The sequence below is a fragment of the Anticarsia gemmatalis genome, chromosome 22 (genome assembly GCF_050436995.1).
Source record: "Anticarsia gemmatalis isolate Benzon Research Colony breed Stoneville strain chromosome 22, ilAntGemm2 primary, whole genome shotgun sequence".
In the NCBI taxonomy this organism is placed as follows: Eukaryota; Metazoa; Arthropoda; class Insecta; order Lepidoptera; family Erebidae; genus Anticarsia; species Anticarsia gemmatalis.
In genome coordinates, this window is record NC_134766.1 from 9,877,455 (window position 1) to 9,902,156 (window position 24,702).

Consider the following 24,702-nt stretch of genomic DNA (forward strand, 5'->3'; position numbering starts at 1 on the left):
TCATTTGTCATGACTAAAAAGGGACTTAATTTTTTTTTGCCTTCTTTAACAAAGAGGCTTTCTGGGCGATCTGGACCAAAATCAAAATGAAATCATTTATTCATTTAGGTCAAATACTTATGATAGTCGTTTATTTTTATTTTCATACCTAGTTATTAAGTTAAACGATTTTGATGATCCGTCTTCTTGTTTAAAAGTTAGTGATTCAATTCAAATTTGATAAAGATTTGTCAAGTAGATTTTTGAAAAATCCGTTAATATAAAATCCACACTAAATAAAAATGATAAATGAAACGGTACACACAACAAAAAAAAAACATGATAAGAAACCATCACTTCACTTTCAATTTTCACCATTTTGCGACACCCATTAACACAGTAAAACAATACCTATTAAAATATATCCTACAACAGCATCTAATTGTATCCATCTCTCTTCAGCGATCTTCGCAGTAAAAACTGTAGTGATAGCACTTGAAGTAATGCGTCCGTCCATCACTGTTATCTCGCCCGCTATCACGGCTCATTCGTCTCGCGAATCACCCCCGTGGATCACCCCGCCGTATCACCCGCGGCTCTACTGTGATTGAACGGCCACTTGAGACAATTGTAAAATCGTTTTGTATGATTTCATTTATATTAGGTCGGGGAAAAATTCTTTTCGCATTATAGTATGTATGAACTTGTAATAAAATCTCTTTAGCTTCAAGAATCACAAATGAGTACACGGTTCATTAGGTTTCTTTCAGTGAGCTCGCGAGGTACTATCTACTGGGTAGGTACTAAATATCGAGCTTTTTTGTGTAGAGAAAAGATTTTATTACAAGTCCATACATACTATAATGCGAAAAGACTTTTTTCCCGACCTAATATTTGTCCATAATATGGGAGTTTTATGAGACTTGAAATACTTTGCTTTTACTTGTAATTGAATCAATCTTACTAGTAATAAAAATGCGAAAGTTTGTGGAGATGGAGGGATGTACATAATAATATGTATGTAACTCTTTTACAAAAAAACTTCTTGACTAATTGTAATGAAATTTGGTTATAGCTTATAACCTTGATTGACACTCATCTTTTCACGCGTACGAAGTCACGGACAGCTGCTAGTACCTAGTATTTAATTGAGATTACAAGAAAATATTTTCTAAGCTCCAAAGTTAGCATAGATTCATAGTTTTATGCGAGTGTCAGAAAAGTTAATTAAATACTCTACTATGAATGCTTTTATCCTTTTACTTACATTTCGACTTTAATTCATTGAAACAATCTGTCATCGTTAATTGAACCTGTGACTGCACAATCAGCAGTCGCACATTACTACTTATGAACCTATAGACGGTAATGTATAGCATTATCATCTTAGCATTCGTTAATGATATATTTTTTCACAATATTTATCATAAAGCTGCCATATTTTTAATTAACCAATATTTCTAAAGCTATACAGTCAAAGGATTTTAATCAACAATATTTTTTTCAAATGAAATTCAAACACTCAATATAACACGCGGTTGAATTAGAATTCGACTCGTTAATATTGATTCGCTCACAAAACACCGGTATTGTAAACAATTTTGTATGTTTGTACAAATAAAAATGTCTGTGGAGTTAGCTACATGTAACTAAATGGTTTTTTTTAGAAATATTTCAAATTGAAATGAACTAATAGGGATTTATGTAATACAAAGTTTATGTTATTGCTAAAATATACTTGCGTGGTTATTTTTTTTCGTCAAAGCCAGATAATTATTATACACTGGCTGTAATCAGCTTAATAATAAACATGCAACACAAAAGTTTAAGTCACATTATAATTCAAAGCATATTAAGCAACGAGGCCGTGAAAGTAGAAAGACGTCACGGGATGTTGGGTGTATGTTTTATACATACACCCAACATCCCGTGACGTCGCCTATTAGTTGAACGCTAGACCTATGTCAAATGCAGTGTGTAGCGCAGTGATGTGTGAACTAGCAGATACTAAGTTAGTACTGCTTGTGTTAGTAGTGTTTATTTAAACATGGCTGTAACTGCTTATCATATTAATTTGTCTGGGATATATAGGCATTTCAAAATCAATGCCTTTTGACTGCCTCCGTGGCGCAGTGGTTAGGTCGCCACGCCACTACCATTGTATCGGGAGGTCTTGGGTTTGATTCCCATACGCGATTTTTACGATCCCATCTTACAATATTTCAGTATTCAATTATTTTTTTGCATCATAAAAAAGAATCTAGGTTTCAGAAGATCTATAATTTTGTCTAGCTTTAAAATATAACAACAAAAAAAGGATTATCAATACAAGGAAAAAAGGAGTTTTATTTTCCACCAAGACAGATCTAATTCTGTGCTTTTACAACTCACGTCAAAGCAATTAATTAATTAAGACTGTTCCAAGAGAAATACTAAGTAAATACCTACTCTTGGCTAACATTTGAGACCTAAATTTAATTAAATAAAAGAAAGAGTTCGAAGCTAAGTAATGTCTTATTGAATTTTATTTTACTTTTTGATCAAACACATGATTTTTTTGCTGTAAGGTGAAACAACAAGACTATGTCGGAGCAAATAACTGTTAGTACAGGCGAGAGTCATATTTTTGTCATCAATATAATAGGAATATGTCCAAATAATGTGACAAATAACATTTGGACAACCTGTCAAAACTGTCCAAATTATTTCTCGAATTTTGTCTGGCGAAACAAAATTTTGCTCTTAAAATAATCTAATTTCAAAACTTAACGAAAACAAGTAAACCACAGTATTTCTAGAGTTACATTTTCACGACACATTTTCGTAGGTCATTGACTCACTTTAATAGTCCATTACAAAAGATAAACCACTGAACAACAGTACCTAGTACGTACACGAAATTACTTTGGTACCTAAAGTACTTATGTAAAGGTAAATCCACATAGTAAACTATTTTTGTAACAGAACACCACACCGTTTGCCTTTTTGGTGAAGCGAATACACTGAGTAAAGATACATAGAAACGACGCTGCTACTATTACAGAAAGCTTGAATAGCTATGTGACTTTTAAGGAAAGTAATTTAATAGTTAAAAAAAAGATTTTGATGACACCTGTCTTCTGTGTTGATATTACTAATGCCTGAAATGCAATTTTAGAACCTCTAGGGAATAAATTCGTAAACCCAGATTCTAGTATCTTCAACTATGTATACCCACCCATGCGTAAGATCTAATATTCATAACTTTTAAACTCTCGCGTTGCATGTTTAATGTATAATAGAATACGGGAATTCTCTAAGTCAGCCTGCGACCACGGCGAGTGCAACCTGCGCCGAAACGTTAGGCATTTTAAGGTAAAATGCGTGTTCGCGTTAGATCTAATATTTGTTCTGGCCGTTACGTTAGAAATAACTCATTTCCTAATCTGTATTCACCTTTTCCCAGTCAGCTAGTACTAAAATATACGCGTTGGTACATTTTTTTAAGCGTCGTAATAAATGCGAGTACATGTTTTACACTCAGCTGTAATACAACAACGTTGTGACTTTTAAACTGCTTACATGAATGAGCCTGTTTTTCATCCTGTAGGGCATTTTTGTTTTAAAAATAAAGTCTGGGCTGAAGGGGACGTTTCAGGAATTAAATCTTGCTAATTTGGTTATCGTACTTGAGTTAGTGGCCATATCTCTTCTATTGCACTGAGTGTGCTTTGTATTTTGATGTCAAAATAAATGATCTCCTAACAATTACTTTTACGATTTTATACGTTTCTTCAAAAATTGCCACTAAAAACTACTGTCGAGTTTTTTGAAACACGGATTCTGTTAAGACTTAGGTAACGACGGCATAGTTTTAGAGCAAGTGTTGTTTTTTGCTCGAAGATTAGCGTTAAAATCCACACCAAATTCTTCATAAGTCCACCCAACAAAGCTTACAAATATTTCCCGCGATTTAAATATTATCTCATAAAATTCATGATCATTAATCTTTTGTAAGTATAGATTGACTTCAGTACACCAATCTGAAAGTAATGAAAATTTCACAATTTATTTCTCCCACTTATTAACTTTGGAAATTTCATTAAATTAAATCACAAAAATATGGCGTCCTAGAACGTGAAGCTAATCAGAATAATAATAAAATATGGCGTCCGTTGAATGAAATGTAATTAAACAGTGATGTCGTTATGGATTCATTCCGCCGCGGGATAAATTCTACTAAATTGTGTTCAAAATTGAACAATTTTCGGCGCCTGACGAATACGGGTTTCTCAATCTTGTATTAAGGACTATTTGTCAATAAACAAGATTAGAAAAATCTAGATCTGTAACTAATCCAGAAAATAAAGGTGGGATGTCTTTCCCAATAATCATTTTTTCTTTCTTTCTCTTGTATTCCATCAATCATTTCAAAATATACTTGAAAAACCACTACCACTCGGTAAGCAATAGAAACCTAAGCTAGAAAATCTTTAAGGTAACCGATTAAAACTGGATAAATATTCTGGGTAGAGTTTTGTAGGTTCAAGGTTGAGAGCCACTGACATATAGTCAAGTGTGTATATTACGTAAAGAGAATATTCTGTCTGAGACAAATATTTTGTGTTCATTTGTCTTTATTTTTGTAAAAAAAAATGCTATGTGTGGCTGCTAATCAAGCCTTTGTCTTGCAAAAAAACTGCTTTAGTCTTCATAAAAGGCAAATGTGTTATCTCCCTTTGTGCTTATAATATGTAAGTAAGAATATTTTTCGTATTTTTTGTGTATTATTATCAAAATATAGGTTACACATTAGCATTTACTCAAAACCCGCCTCGTTAGAAAATCAAAGTAAAATACGAGCCCATTGATATCGATGAAACACTACATTAATAATTCGTGCGTTATTTGGCAACGCACGAAACCTTGCTATGCCAAATAAACTTCAACTGCTAAACGCAAAACCAAACCACCCTAATTCCAACTCGATTATTGAGATAAGCGCCATCTACCGTCATTTTCCACCAACAGTTCCACCTGTACGTGACGTCACGTCGCTGTAACATCGTTACTTAACTACCCGCTTCGCTCGTTCACGGCCCCAACTGAATTACACGGCGGAATTAAATTACAGACGATTTCATTTAGAAATACTCTCCACCGTGGCCGTTATTCTAAAACGGTAATCCTTTAGTCTCTTGTATTTAATTGTAGAGAGAATTAAATTGTTTTATGTTGGTAAATAATTGCTTAGGGAGTTTAATTTTAGTTTGGACGAGAAATGAATGCAAATTAAGTTGAGACCTGCTTAGATACGAAATAGAAGGAGGAAGTTTCATTAACGTTTATTTAATAAATAAAACAGTTATTTTAGGACATAAATCAAGTTATATTTTGATACCATTCTTATATTTTGCAAATAAGACTTTGAACAGTAGTCAGGAATATTAAATTTAACTTTGCCAGTGCCATCTATGCACAATTTTGTGCACTAGAGATATTCCCCGCACCCAAAATAGCGCACTGTTTAGCTACTCGCTACTAGGTGGCGCTGATTTTAATAACTTAGTAATTTCATTTAATATTGCCATTAAAATTTTATGCCAGGCACAGATTTGTTACAGCAAATTAATAATAAAAGGTAGGCTTAGTGACATGCAAAAAAGGTATTGTTTAAAAATTACTATACGCTACTAGTCACTAGATGACGTTGCAGTCAGTGCCTACCCTATTTCTTCAATTTAAAATCTAATCACAAATAAAGATTAAAATTACTTCCTAGCGTATATAATTTATTTTAATTTTTAAGTATGTAAGTTCGAAAAATATTTTCAGAGATAGAAAACCTGCTGCAAAAACCTTTTTTCCGTAACCGCTAACCGTAGCCTAACACTCATTGGTAGTAAGCGGCTTCAACGGTATGTTGTGGTGATTTCCCCCGAGGCTGCTGCTGATCCACTATGATTTATTGCCGGGGAGATGCTCCGTGACGTCACAGATAACTGGGGGGGAAATGGAAGGAGGAAATTGTACGATTGTTTTTTTGTAAGATGTAATAAGAAGGAAAGAGTTACTGTTGTGGATAAAAAAATATGAATGCTTTGAAAATATATTTGAAGTGGATGTAATGTGGTATATTTTTGTTTTTAGTAAGATATAGCTAAATAACGAGAGAGGTTTGGAGAAGAGAAGGTTTAGTTTGTGCAGCAGGAATACATGAAGGGCATTTTTTTCAGATTTTCTTTAATACAATATTATTTTACACAGCATTGTCTTTAATGGGTATCCTATCAACCCTGCTATCCTATCAACCCGGTAATAATTTAAAAATGTAAGTCACATTTCATTCCACCTTAACATAAATAAATCTTAATCATGGGGCTTTTAGTCTACTAAGATAATATTAAGATTACAAAAATTGCAAACTGAAAATAACTTAAGTATTAAGCCAAAAAAACGTATAAAAAATAACTCTACAAATAACAAATATTGCTGTGTAACACAACTTAGATTTATTTCCTACAGTTTTCCAATAGAATTAATCTTTAGATTTTCCGTCTCATTTGCCACAAAAACATTTTTCCAGAAAGCTAGGCTCGTAATTCGATTCCCCGTTTAGGTATATCTGGAGCTATCTAGGTTGATTGATGGATCGTTCAGACATTATTGTAGGCATAAGTCTAGGGTATAAGGGAAACTATTCAGGACTTAACTATTTGGCTGGTGTGAATCTGTTAACTTTTGTTATAAATAGCTTGCAAGCCTTCTGTGATTATGACATAAGATTGACAATGTATGTATGCATAATAAAATTTATAAATACTTATTATCTCGTAATAACGTTTTTTCTAATAATAAACCACTATGACTATGCAATTTAACGTTGAAAAAAAATTCATACATAAAATGTTACAATATCACTGATTTTACGAAAATACATATTTCATTTATTGCTCCCATGGGTGTAGGCAGAAGCTAATGAACACATACATATTATTATCACTTGCCACGATTTCTAAGTTATTATTTTTTTTTATTTCCTCTTTTTAATATATCATGAGAACCATATTATGATTCTTGCCGGCTACGATTGCCATACGTGCTTTTGGTAGGACATCGCCGATAGTGATCACATCATGTATGACAAGATGTATGGATGTGAATAAAGCTAAGAAAGCTTGTAAGGTCCGTACCAAGAGGCGTGCTTTGTTTTTTGATTTTAAGTATGTGTGTATAATCATTAAGAAGTGATTATTTATATTTTTTTGTTGTATTTATTAGGATATAACAACTGTAACAATAATGTTTATAATTAGTATTAAAAGGCCCAAGCTTTCTCTCAGGGTGCTACCTAATTAATAAAACTCGAACGCACGCACAAAAAACTTAATCGGGAATTCCCAAAAAGATAATTGAAACGGCAATTAACATTATTTATCTCCCAAAGGTCTATTATTTAAGCAAAAAAAAAAACTAAGCATTGAATTATAGCTCAAATAAATTCACGGAGACCTCCTGAAATACATAATTATCTTCAGCAAAATAATTACACCGCTCCTGTATCAAAGTAATTTAAAAGTAAAACGTAGATTACTAGATATTTTCTTAATTTATTAAGTCAAAGGTATTTTATGGATAAAATATTAAGTTTTTACTTTCCAAGGCATTTACTCTAATTACTTTAGTTATTGAAAAACTAGAAATTTCTAGAGCCTAGCTTGCTGGAAAAAAATCTAACTCAATATCTTCGATATTTTATTAATTATACTTTCTTTCTAGCCCTTCTGAGCCCTTGCGTGTAAACAAGAAAGAACATTATTCTGAGCATAATATAAGTATAGATTTTGCCAGAGACGTCGCATTTATGAAACTTTATTCATTTTTATGATCTACTTAAGCTTCTTAACAAATATTATTACAGTAGATACTACCAAAAGATACAACAATTGTTGAGCAAAACACTCCTACAACATACCGCTTCTAAGTCTAAATCGATTGACATTTTACTTCACACAACACATGATTACATCCAATAAAAGTAAGTGATAAAATACGAAGCACCAATAACAATGAAACATAAAACATTACAGCGATAAACTCAGAACAACAACACAAGCGAAGTAATGAGGTACTCCTTGTACCTCACACTGTACCTACTTGCTATAGTTACCAAAGGAGATGAATATGCCGGCCAAAATCTTACTGTCAAACAAATATCCGACAAATTCATAGAAACACTAAATTCCAAACCAGAATATGGAAGAATAAAAGAATTAAAAGCAAAAATTAATAAAATCAACAAATATATCATTAATAATGATTTGTTTTCAGACTTACTAACTAATATAACTAGTGAAACGGATTTAAATGAGACTAATTTCTATGAGTCTTTGATAGAAAAAGATCATTTTCAGTTTCTATCGGCTAATGATTCGGATAATTTGTATTTGAAGTTGAAGTCTAAGATGAATCGGGATGATATTTTGAAGATCTTGGCTGATAAAGCTGAAGAGGGAAGGTTGAGGAAGTCTGCTAGAAGAATGATGAAGAATCCCATAGCTAAGAGGGAGGATGAGGAGAAAATAAATGATGTGGTGGACAAAATGATTGGAGAATTACCGAACGATGATCATAAGAAAGTAGCTAATGAGAGTATTTACTGGGGTATGTTGATTGAAAAATATTTTCTTGTCAAAATGGACTGTAAAAATTTTAAAAGAATTCGCTTATTCTATCATATATTCGTCTTTGCCTAACCTTTTCCGAAAATTTTAATTTTTAATATAAGCCACGTAATCCCATATTTGTTCTACGGTAATCCAAACGGACTCGCGAGTAATTTTTGCTGTGCGTAGTAATAAAATGACTATAAAATTGTTATACATATTGTTCAGTGTATTTCAAAATAAAGTAGCTGTATCAAACAGGCCATCGTTAGTTGCAGAAGCCGAAGGTAAAAAGGTAACTGATGTACAAACTTTAGAATTTTGTATAGTTCTTAGCCACAAACACCAATAAGAGGTTCTTTACTAAGTTTGCAAACTATACCCTCAAAGAAAGTTTAAAATAAAGAGCATTATGCCTTCTACATTTTTTTCCCAGACCCTCAAGGTGAGTTGGAAGACTTGAAGGAGTACCACGACAGGAAGCGCGACGGTCGGCGCATCTTCCGCGGAGAGCGGACCACCATCAGATACTACCCGTTCATGGCGTCCATCCACGTGATGGGCAGGTTCTGGTGTGGAGGGGTGCTGTACTGGAATGATATGGTGATCACGTCTGCATCGTGTTTGCAGCTGTGAGTAGATAACAAATGTGTCCGTGGCTTATGATATAATTTATAATTATTTTTAAGAATGAGACCAGAGTTTGGGGCGAGGTGTAACCGCTTCTGTGTAACTATCGGATTTTTTCGTACATTTGCTGTAACTTTATTTGCTAAATAGGTTATCTGGCACTTATTTTTTATCTGTAAAACTGGTTCTAAAGCTTAAAAACAAATGTGTAAAACGTAATTCAAATATCACGGGAGAGTATGCTACTACAAACATAAATAGGGAAGGTTAAAAGCTTAGTAGTTTTTAATATTGTGAGTAGTACAAATAGTTCCTATCAGTGTCAATTGTGTGATTGTAATGGAGTCATGAATATGTGTATTTTCTAGCATGCACAACAACCGGTTCTTTCGCGAGAACCCTCGCGTGCTGCAAGTGAGGGTTGGTAGCAACCACAGCAGAGTCGGTGGTGAGAAGATCGATGTTTTAGAGGTTAGTAACTTTATTAATTGAGAAATTACTGATAAATAAGTGTAATGCTATGCAATTGTAGCCAAATGACAACCATCTCAAACGTCTGCCTTTTACAACGCTACAACGTGTACAAAGATTAAAATAATAATATCGTCTTTTTACAAATTAAGCATATTTAGTAACAGATAAGAAAACTGAATAATAGCTTCAAATTATTTTAAATAGGGGTGGAAAGATTTTTGTAGCCCTGTGTTGGGAAAGCACGCTAACAAAAATAAATATGAAACCTGCTTTTTATTCTCCTTAGGTGTATTTCCACCCGAGCTATGAACCGAAGACCCTTCGCAACAATCTCGCAGTGATTCGTCTGCGCAGACGGCTGACGTTCACGTACCACCGAATCCCTAAGATCATAGCTATCTCCGACTTGCCTAACTCTGTGCCGGCAACTGCTGAAGTATTGGTACTGGGATGGGGTGTCACTAAGGTCAGTTTATTTCCATTTCTGCTTTCATTATAACCAGTGGGCGTAACACGTATCTCAGATGACAACTAGTGTACGTCAAATTGATGGTCACTTCAGTACATTGCTGCTTTGACGTACCTTGTTAATCACTATAATTTCAGAGAGAAAACAATGTAAAGCAGGCTAAAAAATTGCTCTTAACTGAGATACGTGATAGCTCTTCTAGCGACTCTTGCCTAGCCAACGGCAAGAGATAGAACAAAGAACTTAGTAGGTACTAAATACTTTTTGATAAATGGATGATGGATATGATTTTTTATCAACGACCAAGCAGCTTAGTGTTTTATACAGAGCGAATGGGTATCAAAAACGTTCAATGCAAATATAATAGACGTGCCATAAGACATATGTATATTTTAAAGTTGACCCAAAAACAGCATTGAGGGGATATCTATAATCTAGGCTGAAAAATAAGGCATAAAGATTACAAATGGAGGCGAAATTATGAAATGTAAAGTATATGAAACCGAATTAGTCATAAAACCTTGTTGATAAATAAGAGGCTTGCCTTAAAATATCTATTTAAGGCAACCTGTTGCTGGCGGCTGTTTTCTTACACGATGTAAAAGAATTTCTTAATTGCCTTCAATGTTAAATGCTGAAGGGTTTCGTTTGAATAGAAGACCTGTTGCTTTGGGTTCGTTCATGTGGAGTTTAATTTAAATTGGTATAGAGGTGTCTTGAATAAGGTTTTAGGTTTCATTCACTTGGTGCCTTTTGCCTTTTTGAGTTGTTGGTGTGGTTTGCTTCGTGCTGTGGTCTTAATTGAAAATCAATTAGAATATAATCTTTTCTTTATAAGGACACCTAAAGTTGCTCACCAAAATTAAATTATTATTATTTATAAATTTATATTTTTATAGTGATATTTTTGTCTTTTACATATTTACGGATTATTATTTTTGTAAAAAATAATATTTAACAAAACTTCATATATTGTTATTTCAGATGTCACAAAAATTTCAGTTTGAGCCAATATTTTTACAAAGGAAGTTTATACCGGTGTATCCAAACACGTTCTGTAAGGAAGTCTATGGCAAGTACGTACTGCCACATTTATTTATCACTCTTCTATTTTAATTACGTAAGTGCATTAATTCTACCTTAGGCCACCTTATAATCATCTGCAATAGATGAATATAACCCAATGATAATAACTATGTCAAAACCCTTGTCTCGAGTGATATAGTACAAAAGAATAACCTTTAATTCTTTTATATTCAGTAAGTTCATAACAAATAGCATGTTCTGTGCCGGCACTTTCACAACTGGAGAGGGCGCTTGTGATGTAAGTACAAACAGTTTATCTAGTATTCTAGTATTCAATAATAAACATTGTTACAACATTATTATAAACATCTGACTTTATTCGAATTTGTTGCCATCTACCGAACAAAATTATCTAGCTCTAAGACATACAAAACAAACACTCTAATATCACCAGAATTGGAATAAAAACCTCATGATCAGCACCAAAAAGGTTGCCCACCCTATTCAAAGGTTCAAAACGAATAAAATATGGAATTGAAAACATAATTTTGTAGACTCAAGGCCTAACCCTCGTTTTGTGACCCTAGCCTAGCAGTAAGACAGTTAAAAAAATTACACCTTTCCAGCACGACGCAGGAGGTCCAGCCATTCTCTCCGGCCGTCTGGTCGGCATCATCTCGTTCGGTCCAGCGCTCTGCGGGTACCCGAACGCTCCGACCGTGTTCACCCTGGTCGGAGCCTACTCTGATTGGATTGAGAGTATTAACGAAAGTGTATGTATTCTGAACTTTACAAATATGTGCATTTATTGGGCTACTTCAAATTGTACCGCAGAGAGCTCTGTCTACTACCATCTTATATGGAACATGGAACAGCTCCACTTTCCTATATCTTGAAATCAGTGACTGCATTGTATATCACAGTAAAAAAAAATAAAAGCATTAATCGCTGCAAAACCCATAATATTACCAAATTATAGGGATTCTTTGTTTCCGTTCATATTCTTTCCTTCAATTTCGTAGTAACTTTACCAAAACCAGTTAATATTCGAAGCCTTTAATTCCCCAGATGCCAGCGTACTACACAGGCAAAGGCCGTACAACAACCACAACGAAAGCCGACCTGAACCAGTTCTTCTTGACCTGGAAGCCAGCAGACCAGGCGTACAGAGAAGCTCAGGCGACCAAGGTCTTGTCTCCTCTCATCGTCCACGCGACAACCACTTCATCAACCGTGCAGGACACTCCTGAACCAGCTCCCATACTGCCCACTGAGGAGACGACGAGAGCGACTGAGGCCACCACTTCCGCACCGGTTCGGTTCAGAGATGGACTGGATAGTGATTGGAGTATTGAAGATAAAAAATAAATATTTGGAAGTTATGTGTTATATGGATTTGAAAAAGGTTCCGTCAACTTTAATACAGTGTTAGTGCTTATCGAATGTTAATAGGACAGCTTTTTTGCAAGTCAATTCTACAGGAGCGGTTCTTTTCTTATATATTCTCAAAAGTTATAGTATGTACTATAACTTTTAAGAATATTTTGCATTGAGAATTTGTCCTTGAGTAAATAAGCCTAAGGAGGCACTTAACCAGGTTCCAAAAAATATAATTTTCTTCCGTAATCCTTAGAACAGAAGCGAGATCATTCCCCATAAAAAATTGCAACTTAAGAAAGAACATCCGACGTATTCCTAAGTGCTACTATTTATAAATCCCTATCATCAAATCTTCCTCATAATAATCCACATTCACAAGCCTTGTATAAAAAGACTACTTTCATAATCTTCCCTTATAATACACACTGTATCTATTATCTTTATCATGATCCCACTTTGCAACGTGTCACAAGCAGTGAGTGTGTTGTCTAACGAACGCCATCTGTTTGCTGTCATGGCGTATTTTTATAGAAGTTATGACAGGTGATTTTAGGCTTTCAGTTTGGGAGGAAAGATTTGTCTGAAAGATAATATAAACGTGTGAACGTGAAACAAAATGGGTGATACCCGCTTCAAAAAAAAATTATCTTGGTAAAATCATATTTTTTATGCGCAATCCAAAGCCGCGTTTTGTCATTAACATCTGTAGTTCTAATTTATAGTGGACGAGCCTATTGTCATAATACCGGGTACGTTAGTAAACACGGAGTTCCAGTTGAGAAAAAAAAAAGCGGCATGTTACCTGACTCGGAACTTAAACTCCTGACGTAGTCAACAATCGTACGCACTTCTGCCCAGATGAATACAGGCCTACCTTTACATATAACAAGCATAAAGATAAAGAAACATCTTACCAAACATAACCCAGAAATTCCTACAATCCACACCTAACAGTAGTTCTCTAAGAGAAATGTTTAGCACTAAACAGCGGGTGTGACAAATGTGGCTGAACAACTACGTCTCGGGTGTACACTGCACAGAGTAGTATAATATAGAGAAGTATACTGTCTAATGAGCGCCATCTGTTGGCAGTCTCGGTGTATTAACACACGATTTATTTACTGTATTTGTTTGTAGTTTGGATCATACAGACCTCTGCCTATCACTAGCATAAAGATGAAGAAACATTTTACTCCTACAATCCACACCTAACATTCGTTTTCTAAGAGAATTAATGTTAAGCACTAAACAGCGGGTGTGACAAATGTGGCTGAACAACTACGTCTCGGGTGTACACTGCACAGAGTAGTATAATATATAGAAGTATACTGTCTAATGAGCGCCATCTGTTGGCAGTCTCGGTGTATTAACACACGATTTATTTACTGTATTTGTTAGTTTAGAAAGGAGTGGGGACTTTCTTTGAGTGTTTTGTTCTTGTTGGATGTTGTTGAAGCTTTGTACGAAAAAGCTTTATTTTGGAAATAAAATGAAGTTATAGCTTTATTTGTGCCACTAGCTTTTGCCTGCAACTTCGTCCGCGTGTTTTGTGACTTAAGACAAAATTTTCATACAAACTTTCATCTCCTATGTGATTCCCTTGGTAGTAGAATTGATCAAAATCCTTTCTTTGCATGCCAAATTTCAGCCCAATCCGTTCTGTGGCGTGGGCTGTGCGTTAATAGATCACTTTGTCAGGCAGCCACCTTTGAGTTATACGAGTATATATTAAAAAGTAGCGCTATTTTGTTAATGATTAGTTTTTTATCACTCTGAAAGTACCAACTTGATTGGCATGGTGGATTTTAAAGTTCAAACCGGAATTACTTAAGGACGCCTTTTCGAAAAGATTGCTAAATATCCTCGGCAGTGCGTATAAAACTTTAAAATCAGTCATAGAAGAAAACTGGACAAGTTTCTCGAATTTCGTTATAAACTGGCGTGGCGACACTCCTGCCATCTGTCGGTAACTGCAGCTCATAATTGTAACAACACGTGCTTACTGTACGTACCGTGAAACGTGACTGTCGTTCCAATAAACTCACGTGGAGCTGAATAAAAATAACTAGAGTTGTTTGAAAAGAGTGGTGGAATGACAATTACTTCAGCTGATATTGTGATATTTGACTGTACAACACGATGATTTTTTTTCTATGAAATTGTCAAAATCATAATCAAACTAGATATTTAGAAGTATAAAATATATTTAAAAGTCAAATAGTATATGCGTAAGTGACCGTAACAAATATAACTCTAGGACTCTTAGGTGAAAGTCCTAAATCGCGAAAGGAATTGTTTAAGATTACCCCTACACCTAAAAGTAATTCCCAAAAAACTAAAAAACATAACAACTAAGCAAATGAATATTTTTAATAAAAATTGGTCAAGATCTCAGAAAAAGTCTCGGAAACTTTTCATTTCCACGTGCAAACAAACTTCATACTAAAAATAGTTTTCAAATCACATTATCATAACTTCACCACACTGACCGCGAACCTCATAAACTTCAATGCAATATTCTTATTCGGTTCAATAAACTTTAGCTCCTGTTTCAATATCGTAAACTATCGGTGTTTGCGCCACGTATTTTTAACCTTTAGTAACGATAAGTTATTGTTATTAGATGGTTTAAACTTTGTTTAGTACTATCCAATTTGCAGTTACCTTTATAAAGGAAATAAACATGTGATGTGAAAAGGTTTGTTAAATAGCTTTTTTAAATATTAGACTTTAGACTGCTTGCTCAACAGAGATGAAATACCGATCATGATGTCTTAGGTTTAATTCCCAAGATGTGCATAGTGCTATATGGTACTTTAAGTACTGTTTGTGTTTCTGAATTTGGCAATTCCGTTACCCATGTTACTGTTATCAATATCAGGGATAAAGTCTTTTCGCATTATAGTATGTATGAACTTGTAATAAAACCTTTTCTCTACACTAAAAAGCTCGATGTTTGGGTACCTCACGAGCTCACTGAAAAAAACTTAATCGTGTACACATTCGTGATTCTTGAAGACAAAGACTTAGGTATAATGCGAAAAGACTTTTCCCCCGACCTAATATAAAAATGTACGTACTTTATAAGAAAAAAAAATGATCTGGTAATACTTGCGGGATCCAGAAATCTGTTTGTTGTTTTGAGAAAAAGTATTATCGAATTTCACAAGATAAAATTCTCGGTAACGAACATTATCAATTCTCGCAACCTGTAATTGTGCCCTACAAAGAAACTGAAACTGGATACCGCTGAAATCTTCTGTTAAATTCAATAAAACCGCCTTTTCAACAAAAAAGAATTACATTATTTATTGAAGAATTCCGTTGACTATCGCAAAAATTCATCATAGGATTTTAACAACATCGCAGTTAACTTATTTTGCAATTAAGAAATTACTTTGCAAAATCCATTACTAAAAACATTTTAAAATTTAAATCCTATTGTCAGTCGATTAAATATGCTAATATTACACCACCAAGCTTGCAACCACTATATAGTACAGTAATATATTCCGAAAACTGTTGTCACTCTACACGTCACACGTCGGTGTAACAGTCAGCGATAGGTGCATTAGTAGTAAGTGCACTCTTCGAGCGTTCCAATTGGTTGAATTCCCCAGCGGACCGCGCGTCACACCGCAGCGTAACTCACTCGAATAATTAATGTGATCGCTTTTGTTTGAATGTGGGTAATGTAAAGTTTTATACAATGGGTAGGTCGTAATAGAATTTTGAATATTAGAATAGCTGCTTTACAATGTTTTGAATTTAAACTTTTCTTTTCATACGTTGCGTGAGGTTTCAATTAGTTATTTACTTATTAACGGACTGGTTTTGTTGGTAACACAAAAACAATCATTAGCTTTTTAACAGAAAGTTGTTTCAGGCAAGGCCTTTAAACGTTTACCTTTACCAAAGGGTCAAACAGTATATTGTCTTTGTTCAGTGCGAAAAGTAATATGCCTAGTATACTTCAACTCACTTCTATTTTAGAAACACATGTCATTTAACAATATGTGGAGCTCTTACTTCAACCTTCACCAGTAATTATTAAGAAGAGGAAAAATAATAGTTTCTTTATAAAATAGGGGGTTAAAAATAACCCCACATTATGCCTACTCGATATGTAAACATTGCGAAAATATCACAATTTTCACAAAAAAATCAGACAAAGTTACGCTACAGTGTAAAACCACTCGCTTGACAAATAGGTTCTTAACCGAGTGTACGCTCGAGTACTAACATTAGTTCCCACTGCTCTATTACTACATGTTGAACTAAATCTACCTGATATTAATTACCTCATTAATTGAAGCTGTTTACCTTAGAGTGTATGTATTGATGTTTGTGGAAAACTAACAATGGTAGAAAAATTGCGAGAATTTTATTTGAGTATTTTGTTTTTGTTGGCAACTGCTGTGTTTGCAACCGTGTAACTACTTCTAACTTGAAATGGGTATGTTTGTATGATTGTCATTTTAAAGCTTTTATAAAGGAAACTTCCCCATTTCGCTTTTTTAGGAATCGAATAAACAATTACTTTAAAGTGAATTATATACATAGTTTTTGTTCTCGTGTTTATTACGTTGTAACTACTTGGATAACTACGGCTAAGGACTTCAATGGGCACTATCGACTATCGTATTTTTTTATAAAAGTACCTCTAACATATTTTGCAAAAACTATTTTCTTTAAACAATTTTTAATGTCACATACTACTTGTTCGATAGCACGGACTGAAAAAAATTACGCTGTATTACAAGGTAGAATTAAAATCACTTCTATATTTACTATGTTCTTCCGAAGACTAAGAGAGATAGTTATCTGAAAGTATGTTTTTACATTAAATATTTCTACATTTCCACCATTCCTGTAAACAGTAGTAGTCAGTATTCTGTATAAGCCACACGTGAGAGACACGAGTGAATGAATACTAATGAGACAGTCTATTTACGTGCCCCCACTCTCTACAGTCCAATTAGTCACATCTACAACCACACAACTGTGAATTTATATACATTCTTGACATTTTACTTGTATACTGCAGAATTTACGGATTTACAGTCCATATATTATAATTTTAACATTAATAACTTTAACTCATTAATGCCCCACAGCTGGGCAAGGGTCTCCTCCCGGAATGAGGGAACGGGAGCGCCTCCAGTCCATCATGCCGGCCAAATGCGGTTTAGGAACTTTGCATTCTTTCAAGAACTGTGTTATAATACTCTCAGACTTGCAAGCCTGCATAACGATAGTTTTTCATCACCGTTAGAGCCTGACGTTTTGGATAGTAGTAACTACTTATATAATTATTTATTGATATTGATTTTTTCTTTAAATACTAGCTAAATCCGATAGTGACAGAAAATAACTCTTCAACAGTTAACATTTTTTCTAACAAAATAATGTAATTTTAAAAAGAAAAATATTAGTCACGTTATATTTTTAAAGTACCATGAAAAAAGCAAACGTTTTACGTCCTGAAAACAACAAGTGGCAAACAAAAAATGCATATTTTCACGTTCAAAAACTAGTCCACATTGAACCGGATACAAGCGGTTACAGCCGGTACAATAAAATGGCGGATTTATACGGCGCTCGTAAAGTGAGAGTGCTTTTAAAATTTAAAATGAAATACCACTCGTTTAGTGCCCTATTTTCATTTATATGAGAATATCGCTAAGTTATGTTGTTTTGATACTTTCTCTAGCTAATTTTGTATTTGCAGTCACGTATTAGTATGTAATTACGTGTGATAAAATGGTCGAGAGTTCGCACCTGAGACATCGCAACAATGACTTTTTGAAGCCATGATTGTAATATATTAGAAATGTACTATATTGTTCTAACAGTGAAAAAAATACGTGATGAGGCCTTGTATACCTAAAGTCATTTAAAACAGTATGTGCAGACTTGTAAATTCTCCAATCCGAACTAATACTAGCAATATGCTAAAATCTATACGCAAAATCGTAATTTTCCCGCCAAGATCTAATCATATTATTACTTTTTAAAACCTCCGCAGATAAAGTCACAAAATTGACTAACTCAATAAAACAAGGTGACATTATTCTCGAACATTGCCAAGAACCTTTTCCCAACAAATTGACGCACCCTAATACATTATTTAATCCGCAACTTGTCTGGCAACACTGATCAAATTATAGCAGCCACTTAACGGAATTAACGCGGAATTAGCGGAGTTTTGATCCGTTCTAATTGGCAACATCGTCTAGTTGCGGGTTTACAAACTAGTGTGGGCCGGATAGGGGCGGATGTAACCGGTTTTGGCCAGTTTAGTGTCGTTTGTTTTGGGTAATTAGGTGAGAAATATTGTTATTTGTTTTCGCCCTAAAGGTATCATTAATGTTGAAATTTTGCAAGGCATGGCTGAATATTTTGAATTGATATGTACACTCTGTCGTGTAAGGGTCCATTTTTAGACCTTAAACAATGTTTTTGGCCATATTATGCTTACGTTTGCCATCAAAGAAAAAAACATGAGAAGTTGACTTAGTCTCAGATGAAATCTAGGATTAAAACATTTATTTTGTAATCTTTATAGTGATAAATATATTTAAAATATCTTGCTACGAATAATAATAAAAAATATGTACCTATATAAATGTGCTCATTGAAGTCATTACTATGAATTGTTTTTTACTTCGGAGAATTATGAACGAATTTAGTAGCTCAAATAGAAGATTTAAAAATGTGTTTGAAGTAAATTCAAATCTAACAGTATCATTGTTATAAAATAATTTCAGCTGAAAAATATTATGTTTCTTGAAAATTTTACTAAAAAATTTCGTTTTAGAACATTTGATGGACAAAAAAATTGACTCAAAAATCATAAATTTAATAAGTAACTATCTTCATGCTTTTTAAATATTCTGAGATCTTTGATTCATGTAATTGTTTGCAGACGTAATTGTTTCTTAAGTGCAAAAAAGTTTTTTTCAACTTGAGCATAAAGTTGAAATAACAGTCCTTTAGTTCGTTTTTTAACAATCTGTACTATAAAGTATTGAGATTTTGACATATAAAATGTACTCAAATGTCAGTCCCGATGGCACCCGGTAGGGACGCTTATCAGATTTTCATATCTTTGTCGATAGCATAACTATCTGGTTGTCGATAATTGTCAATGCTAGAAAATCACCCCTCTTTTATCGAGACTCTTTGCAAATACATTATTTTTATTCAAAAAAATTCACTCTTTTCAGTAATTCTTTCAATATGTACCTTCTAAAAAATTTGATTCATAGTATGCCAAAGACCTCTTAACAGCATGCTACACTGAATTCCATCAAATACACGCAACAGTATGGATCAGTAAATCATTCCGCCATTCGGTCACTTTCCAGTCGCTTGCAGAACGTTTCAGTTGAAATATGAACGAATCGAACCAGAGTGCCTTTGTGAAATATTGCTAGGATTTATTTCGTGTTTTCTACTAAGGAGAAACTAGGGAATTGATAGAGTTATAGACTTTTGGTCTAAAGTTAAATAAAGACAAAAGCAATTCTTGATAAAGACCTTTGATTATATTAATAGCCTTACCAAACAATAATGCGAAGAACAGCTTTTGACTTACCTGAAAAGAACAAAATCTCATTAATACACAGATAAAAAAATATATACATAAACGTGTGAAACAATAGAACAAGTTAAAGATAATTTTTACAAAGAAAATGATTTTATCCGAATGAAACCCGAAAACCATGACGTGTTCTTCAATTGCATTCACGCCACTGGATGGACCACATCAGTAAAATTACGGCCAATAATTACGATGACGAGTTAATTACTAATTACTTATAAAAAAATGTCCCTGCACGAAGACACTACCGTTCAGACCATAGAGTCAATATAGTATTTCTATAATAAAACTGTTTCTTTGAACAATGTTTTAATTTAACGGCATAATAATGAACGTAGTGTGGCAGTGAGCGACTCTGTACACAAGTTGGTTCTACGGGTAAATGCATTAGTGAAGCTACGCTAGGAATTATAATATGTTCATGTAGAATATATTAATTTGTTTATGTTTGTATATTGTGTGTGTGTTTGTGTGTATTAGAATGTTTTTTTTTTGATGTCAGGATCTGCTATAATAGATCTAGCAAGGAGGTCATCTGGAATAAAGGAATTGGCCTTGAATACACCAAGCTAGCCAAGTGCTGGAATTTACATTATTTTAAGACCAGTTTATAAAAAATCTCTAAGACTGGCAAGGTTTCGTCATGATGCTTTTGTTCATCGTTGGAATTAGCGATCATTATTATTATTCCTTATACACATCTAACTTTGAAAAAGATTAGTTTGTTGCTTTGAGAATAAACTCTTAACGACAAACGTGGGAAGCGAATAGCTTAGATCCATAGATCTAGCAATCAAAGGTAAATCTTTTAACCTTGGTAATTCTCATAAAATATTCTTATATAAATGATCTCACAATATTCTAAAGAAACATCATCTAAACCTCTAAAATGTCATCTATTATTAGCACAGTTAATATATGCTACATTAGCATACCGTGTTATTACGAACCACGAGATAGCTGGGAGACATGCAAATTAATAGACAATTATGTTGCTAGATGAAATTGTTTGAGCCTAGATGTTTGGTTGTTTAGTAAGTTCTCAATGTATGGTAAGGGTCTTTTCTCGGAATGAGAGAGATTGGGCTTCAGTTTGAGATGACTAAATGTAATTTGGTAACTTTTATTACGATTGTTTAGATAATCAAGTCTTTTTCAGGTTGCGATATTTTTACTTTTTCATTATAGAAAGTATGTTTTTTTATGTGTCAAGTCACTGCAAATACAATTTGACTATCACTACTATTACTGGTATTATTTACATAATATGTCACAAACTTTATTAGAATAATTAATTTATATAAAAGTATGCATGCAAACGATTTGGTGATTCCACTGTAAGTTTGTTTTTTGCTTAATAAATGAATTGAATTGAATAAGTTTTGTGTGACCAATTTCGCTCACATTTTTTGTTTACTTTGCTTCCAAAATAAAAATACTAAACACGACGCCGATATTAATTAGTAAGACTGTAATAATTATGCTGTAAATATCATTATAAATAAATAAGTAATGAGTTAAATTATAACAAGTAATGGGTTACTGTCGCGCTGCTGGGTAATCGTTTCCCCCCGGACTGGACAAAATACCGTAGAAAATATAAACCACAGTGAAAACACCTTAAATCCAGCCACCTAATCTACCTCCAATAAAAAACTGCATCAATGCCTTATAAAACTTGGATCATATTCTATCTCATTAGATTCAATCAATCATTTTTTAATCTGTAGTCAATGGCGTCGATTAGCGCTGGGTAATTAATTCCCCATCATTACAAGCTGACGCTGCCATCGTTTTCACATCGATGCTAGAAGGTAACCCTCAGTGCTACTACAGAAGACGGATGTTCGATTGATTAATTTTATATCTTGTTGATGGTTTAAAATAAAAGGATAATCAGGAGGTATTTTTTGGTAATTATTTAGCTGCTGCTATAAATATTTTATATGTTAATCCGGGTTTTAGTCTGTCAGTGTGCCAAATTTCTTCTAAATCTTTTTTTAAGTTTTTTCCGTGAAAAAGTAACGATCATACGCACATACATACAAACATAAAACTTCACAGACTTTTGGTTAGGTAATACATAAGAATACTTTAGGTAATCCGGTATTTTTTTTTCTGTATTTCGAATCTATAGGTATATCTAATTTTTATTAAGTTTTGCTTTAGCCGCGGTCAGAGCAAAATTACTTATGTTTAAGAAGATTTTAGCTATGTATTTCAGACACATAAAACTTCCATTTTGGTTGTGCTACTATTTTTTAACATAGCCTTACATCATAGCTACAAAAACGTTAAAAACAAGCCATAAAAATAACTTACCGCTAACAGCGAAACTTGTACAATTGAACTAAAACTATCAAACGTGCAACGTGCGAGATACCCTGCACGTGACTCGAACCCGCTACCACTAGTTCACAGAGCGTGCCTAACGATCCGATCGGAATTTAGATTAGTCACAATGGATGGAGAGCGAATTTTTAGCACAAGAGCCTGTTATGGTGACCGAGTTAATCGGGTCGGTTAAGGAATGTTGTCGAGGAATAGATTTTGGTGGGTGGTCATTTTCTAATTCTCTATTATGAAAGAAGCATTTGTAGTTTGGCATTCACTAGTCAGTAATTTATAAAAGAGTCAAGTAGCCCTTGGCGGGGACAGTCCAAAGATGGGTGGCATAGTGAATTGGGCGTCTATGTTATATACATATAGTTCATTAGTATCTTATTTATATTTAAGTTTTTACTGTTTTTGTTTATTGTATTTTTATTGCGGTACATTGTGGACAATAAAGAGATTATATTAATATTAAAGTATGATAAGTGTATAAAAAAGATTAAGATTATTGTATAGACAGAGCTCTCGTGGTGAAAATTCATCTAGTATAATATGAAAAGTACGTGAAAGTTTGTTCATTCAATATTTGACATCGCGTATACGACAATAGACAGACACGAGTACTATTTTACACCTAGGGCTGACTCCTATCAAAAATTATATAAAAGCATAAGTAAAAAATAATCTGCACCCTACAGGTTGGTATTAAAATTCTTCAATAGTTGATTACCTATTGCACTCTTAATATTGAATTAGTTGTTGTTTTATAAATTTATTTAAGATACTCAATAAAACCCAAGACAATCAATTTAAATCACAAATCTCGTAATTCTGCCTTACTTTAGTAATATTCTACCTAAAATTAGTATTAAAATAGCGATTTACATATACAGCTTCTGTGATAGACTTAAACAAAAATATGATAAACACGACTTTATTTTTATAAAATCAAATAATTAAAAAATCGCCATCCATACTAATATTATACATGCGAAAGTAACTCTGTCTGTCTGTCTGTTACTCAATTACGCCTAAACTACCGAACCAATTTGCATGAAATTTGGTATGGAGGTATTTTGATACCCGAGAAAGGACATAGGCTACCTTATACCCCGGGAATATGAAGCGCTCCAATGGGAAAATTCTGGTGGCGGACAAAGTCGCGGGTAAAAGCTAGTTTTACATAACAAACATTTAACTGTAGGTGATAACCCTATCTTCAAGTGTAAATAAAACACTTCCCATGTAACTTCACACTCGACAATTCGCAAGTGTGACAGCGGCCTAAACCAACAGCCTAAGTAAACGAGACGTACAAACGAAACTTAGGCTGTCTGCACACGCGTTGTGGCAACACAAATAAATCGCGCGTTTGTTTGTCGCAGTTTGTGTTTCAAGTTTGGTTATTACTTTTGAATGTAGGTGGCGCAGAAAACGTCCATTTCACGGATATATTTTGGTGTATATAAAAATAGGCACTCCTTATTTTCAACCCGTAACTGTCCCACTACCGGGTAAAGACTTCTATCGAGGGAGGGAGGGAAAAGGCCTTGAGTCCAACACGAATACACAGGAATAGTTGTTGTTGTCGTATGGTTAGTGGTCAACCTAGTGTCAAAGATGTTCAAGCCGCCCGAAGGCCTTTGACGTGGCTTGACGACTGTTATCTCGATTGACAACGATTGGGACCGATTTTTTACGTGCCCTCCGAAGTGCGGAGACGCCCAGTTCAAATACCAGTATGCGGTCACTCATCTACGGAATGACCGCGCCAAGGGTTGCTTAACCCACAGATTGTTTACCGACCGGTGAGCACAACTGGCATAAGAAGATATATAAGAGGAGTATACTTTCCCAATTTCGTTATTAATGTTAGTAGTCCCATCTATAAATATATCAAGCAAACTCAGGACTACTGAGAATATATTTTAACAACAAAAAATAATGTACTCGTAGTTCAAAATACAACTAGTATAGTGAAGCACTCTAAAATACTTAATTTGTTTCATTTACATTCATACATAACAACATACATACTTTACGTAATTATTAAGTATGTTAATGTAGTCTTTGATATGCTACTCGTGAATTATTTCACGTTTTCAGACATGGCATACATTGATAATTACGCATTATCATACATAAATATCCTTTATACT

The 24,702-nt window shown here is 33.9% G+C and overlaps 2 protein-coding genes across 4 annotated transcripts in view; one reads left to right on the plus strand and one right to left on the minus strand.

The window, feature by feature from the left end:
- The window catches only part of LOC142982569 (inactive dipeptidyl peptidase 10), a 533,383-nt gene that overhangs the window by 292,836 nt on the left and 215,845 nt on the right, over positions 1–24,702 (minus strand). The window lies entirely within an intron of this gene.
- On the plus strand, positions 8,033–12,606 carry LOC142982667 (uncharacterized). 2 transcript variants are annotated; one of them, XM_076129290.1, is made up of 8 exons: positions 8,033–8,622; positions 9,061–9,256; positions 9,623–9,725; positions 10,015–10,194; positions 11,182–11,273; positions 11,458–11,521; positions 11,850–11,996; positions 12,292–12,606. In XM_076129290.1, exons 1-8 carry the CDS (start codon positions 8,082–8,084, stop codon positions 12,589–12,591), a joined length of 1,623 nt encoding a protein of 540 aa, XP_075985405.1. In that variant the 5' UTR covers positions 8,033–8,081; the 3' UTR covers positions 12,592–12,606. The 2 variants fall into 2 exon arrangements, with proteins under 2 accessions (XP_075985405.1, XP_075985406.1); XM_076129291.1 differs by having other exon boundaries at positions 11,476–11,521.

Bases quoted from the DNA above. Each gene is read 5' to 3' on its own strand.
- LOC142982667 (XM_076129290.1), top strand. From the start codon at position 8,082: ATGAGGTACTCCTTGTACCTCACACTGTACCTACTTGCTATAGTTACC. The intron at 8,623-9,060 runs GTATGTTGATTG...TTTTTTTCCCAG, and splicing joins TAATGAGAGTATTTACTGGG to ACCCTCAAGGTGAGTTGGAA. The intron at 9,726-10,014 runs GTTAGTAACTTT...TATTCTCCTTAG, and splicing joins AGAAGATCGATGTTTTAGAG to GTGTATTTCCACCCGAGCTA.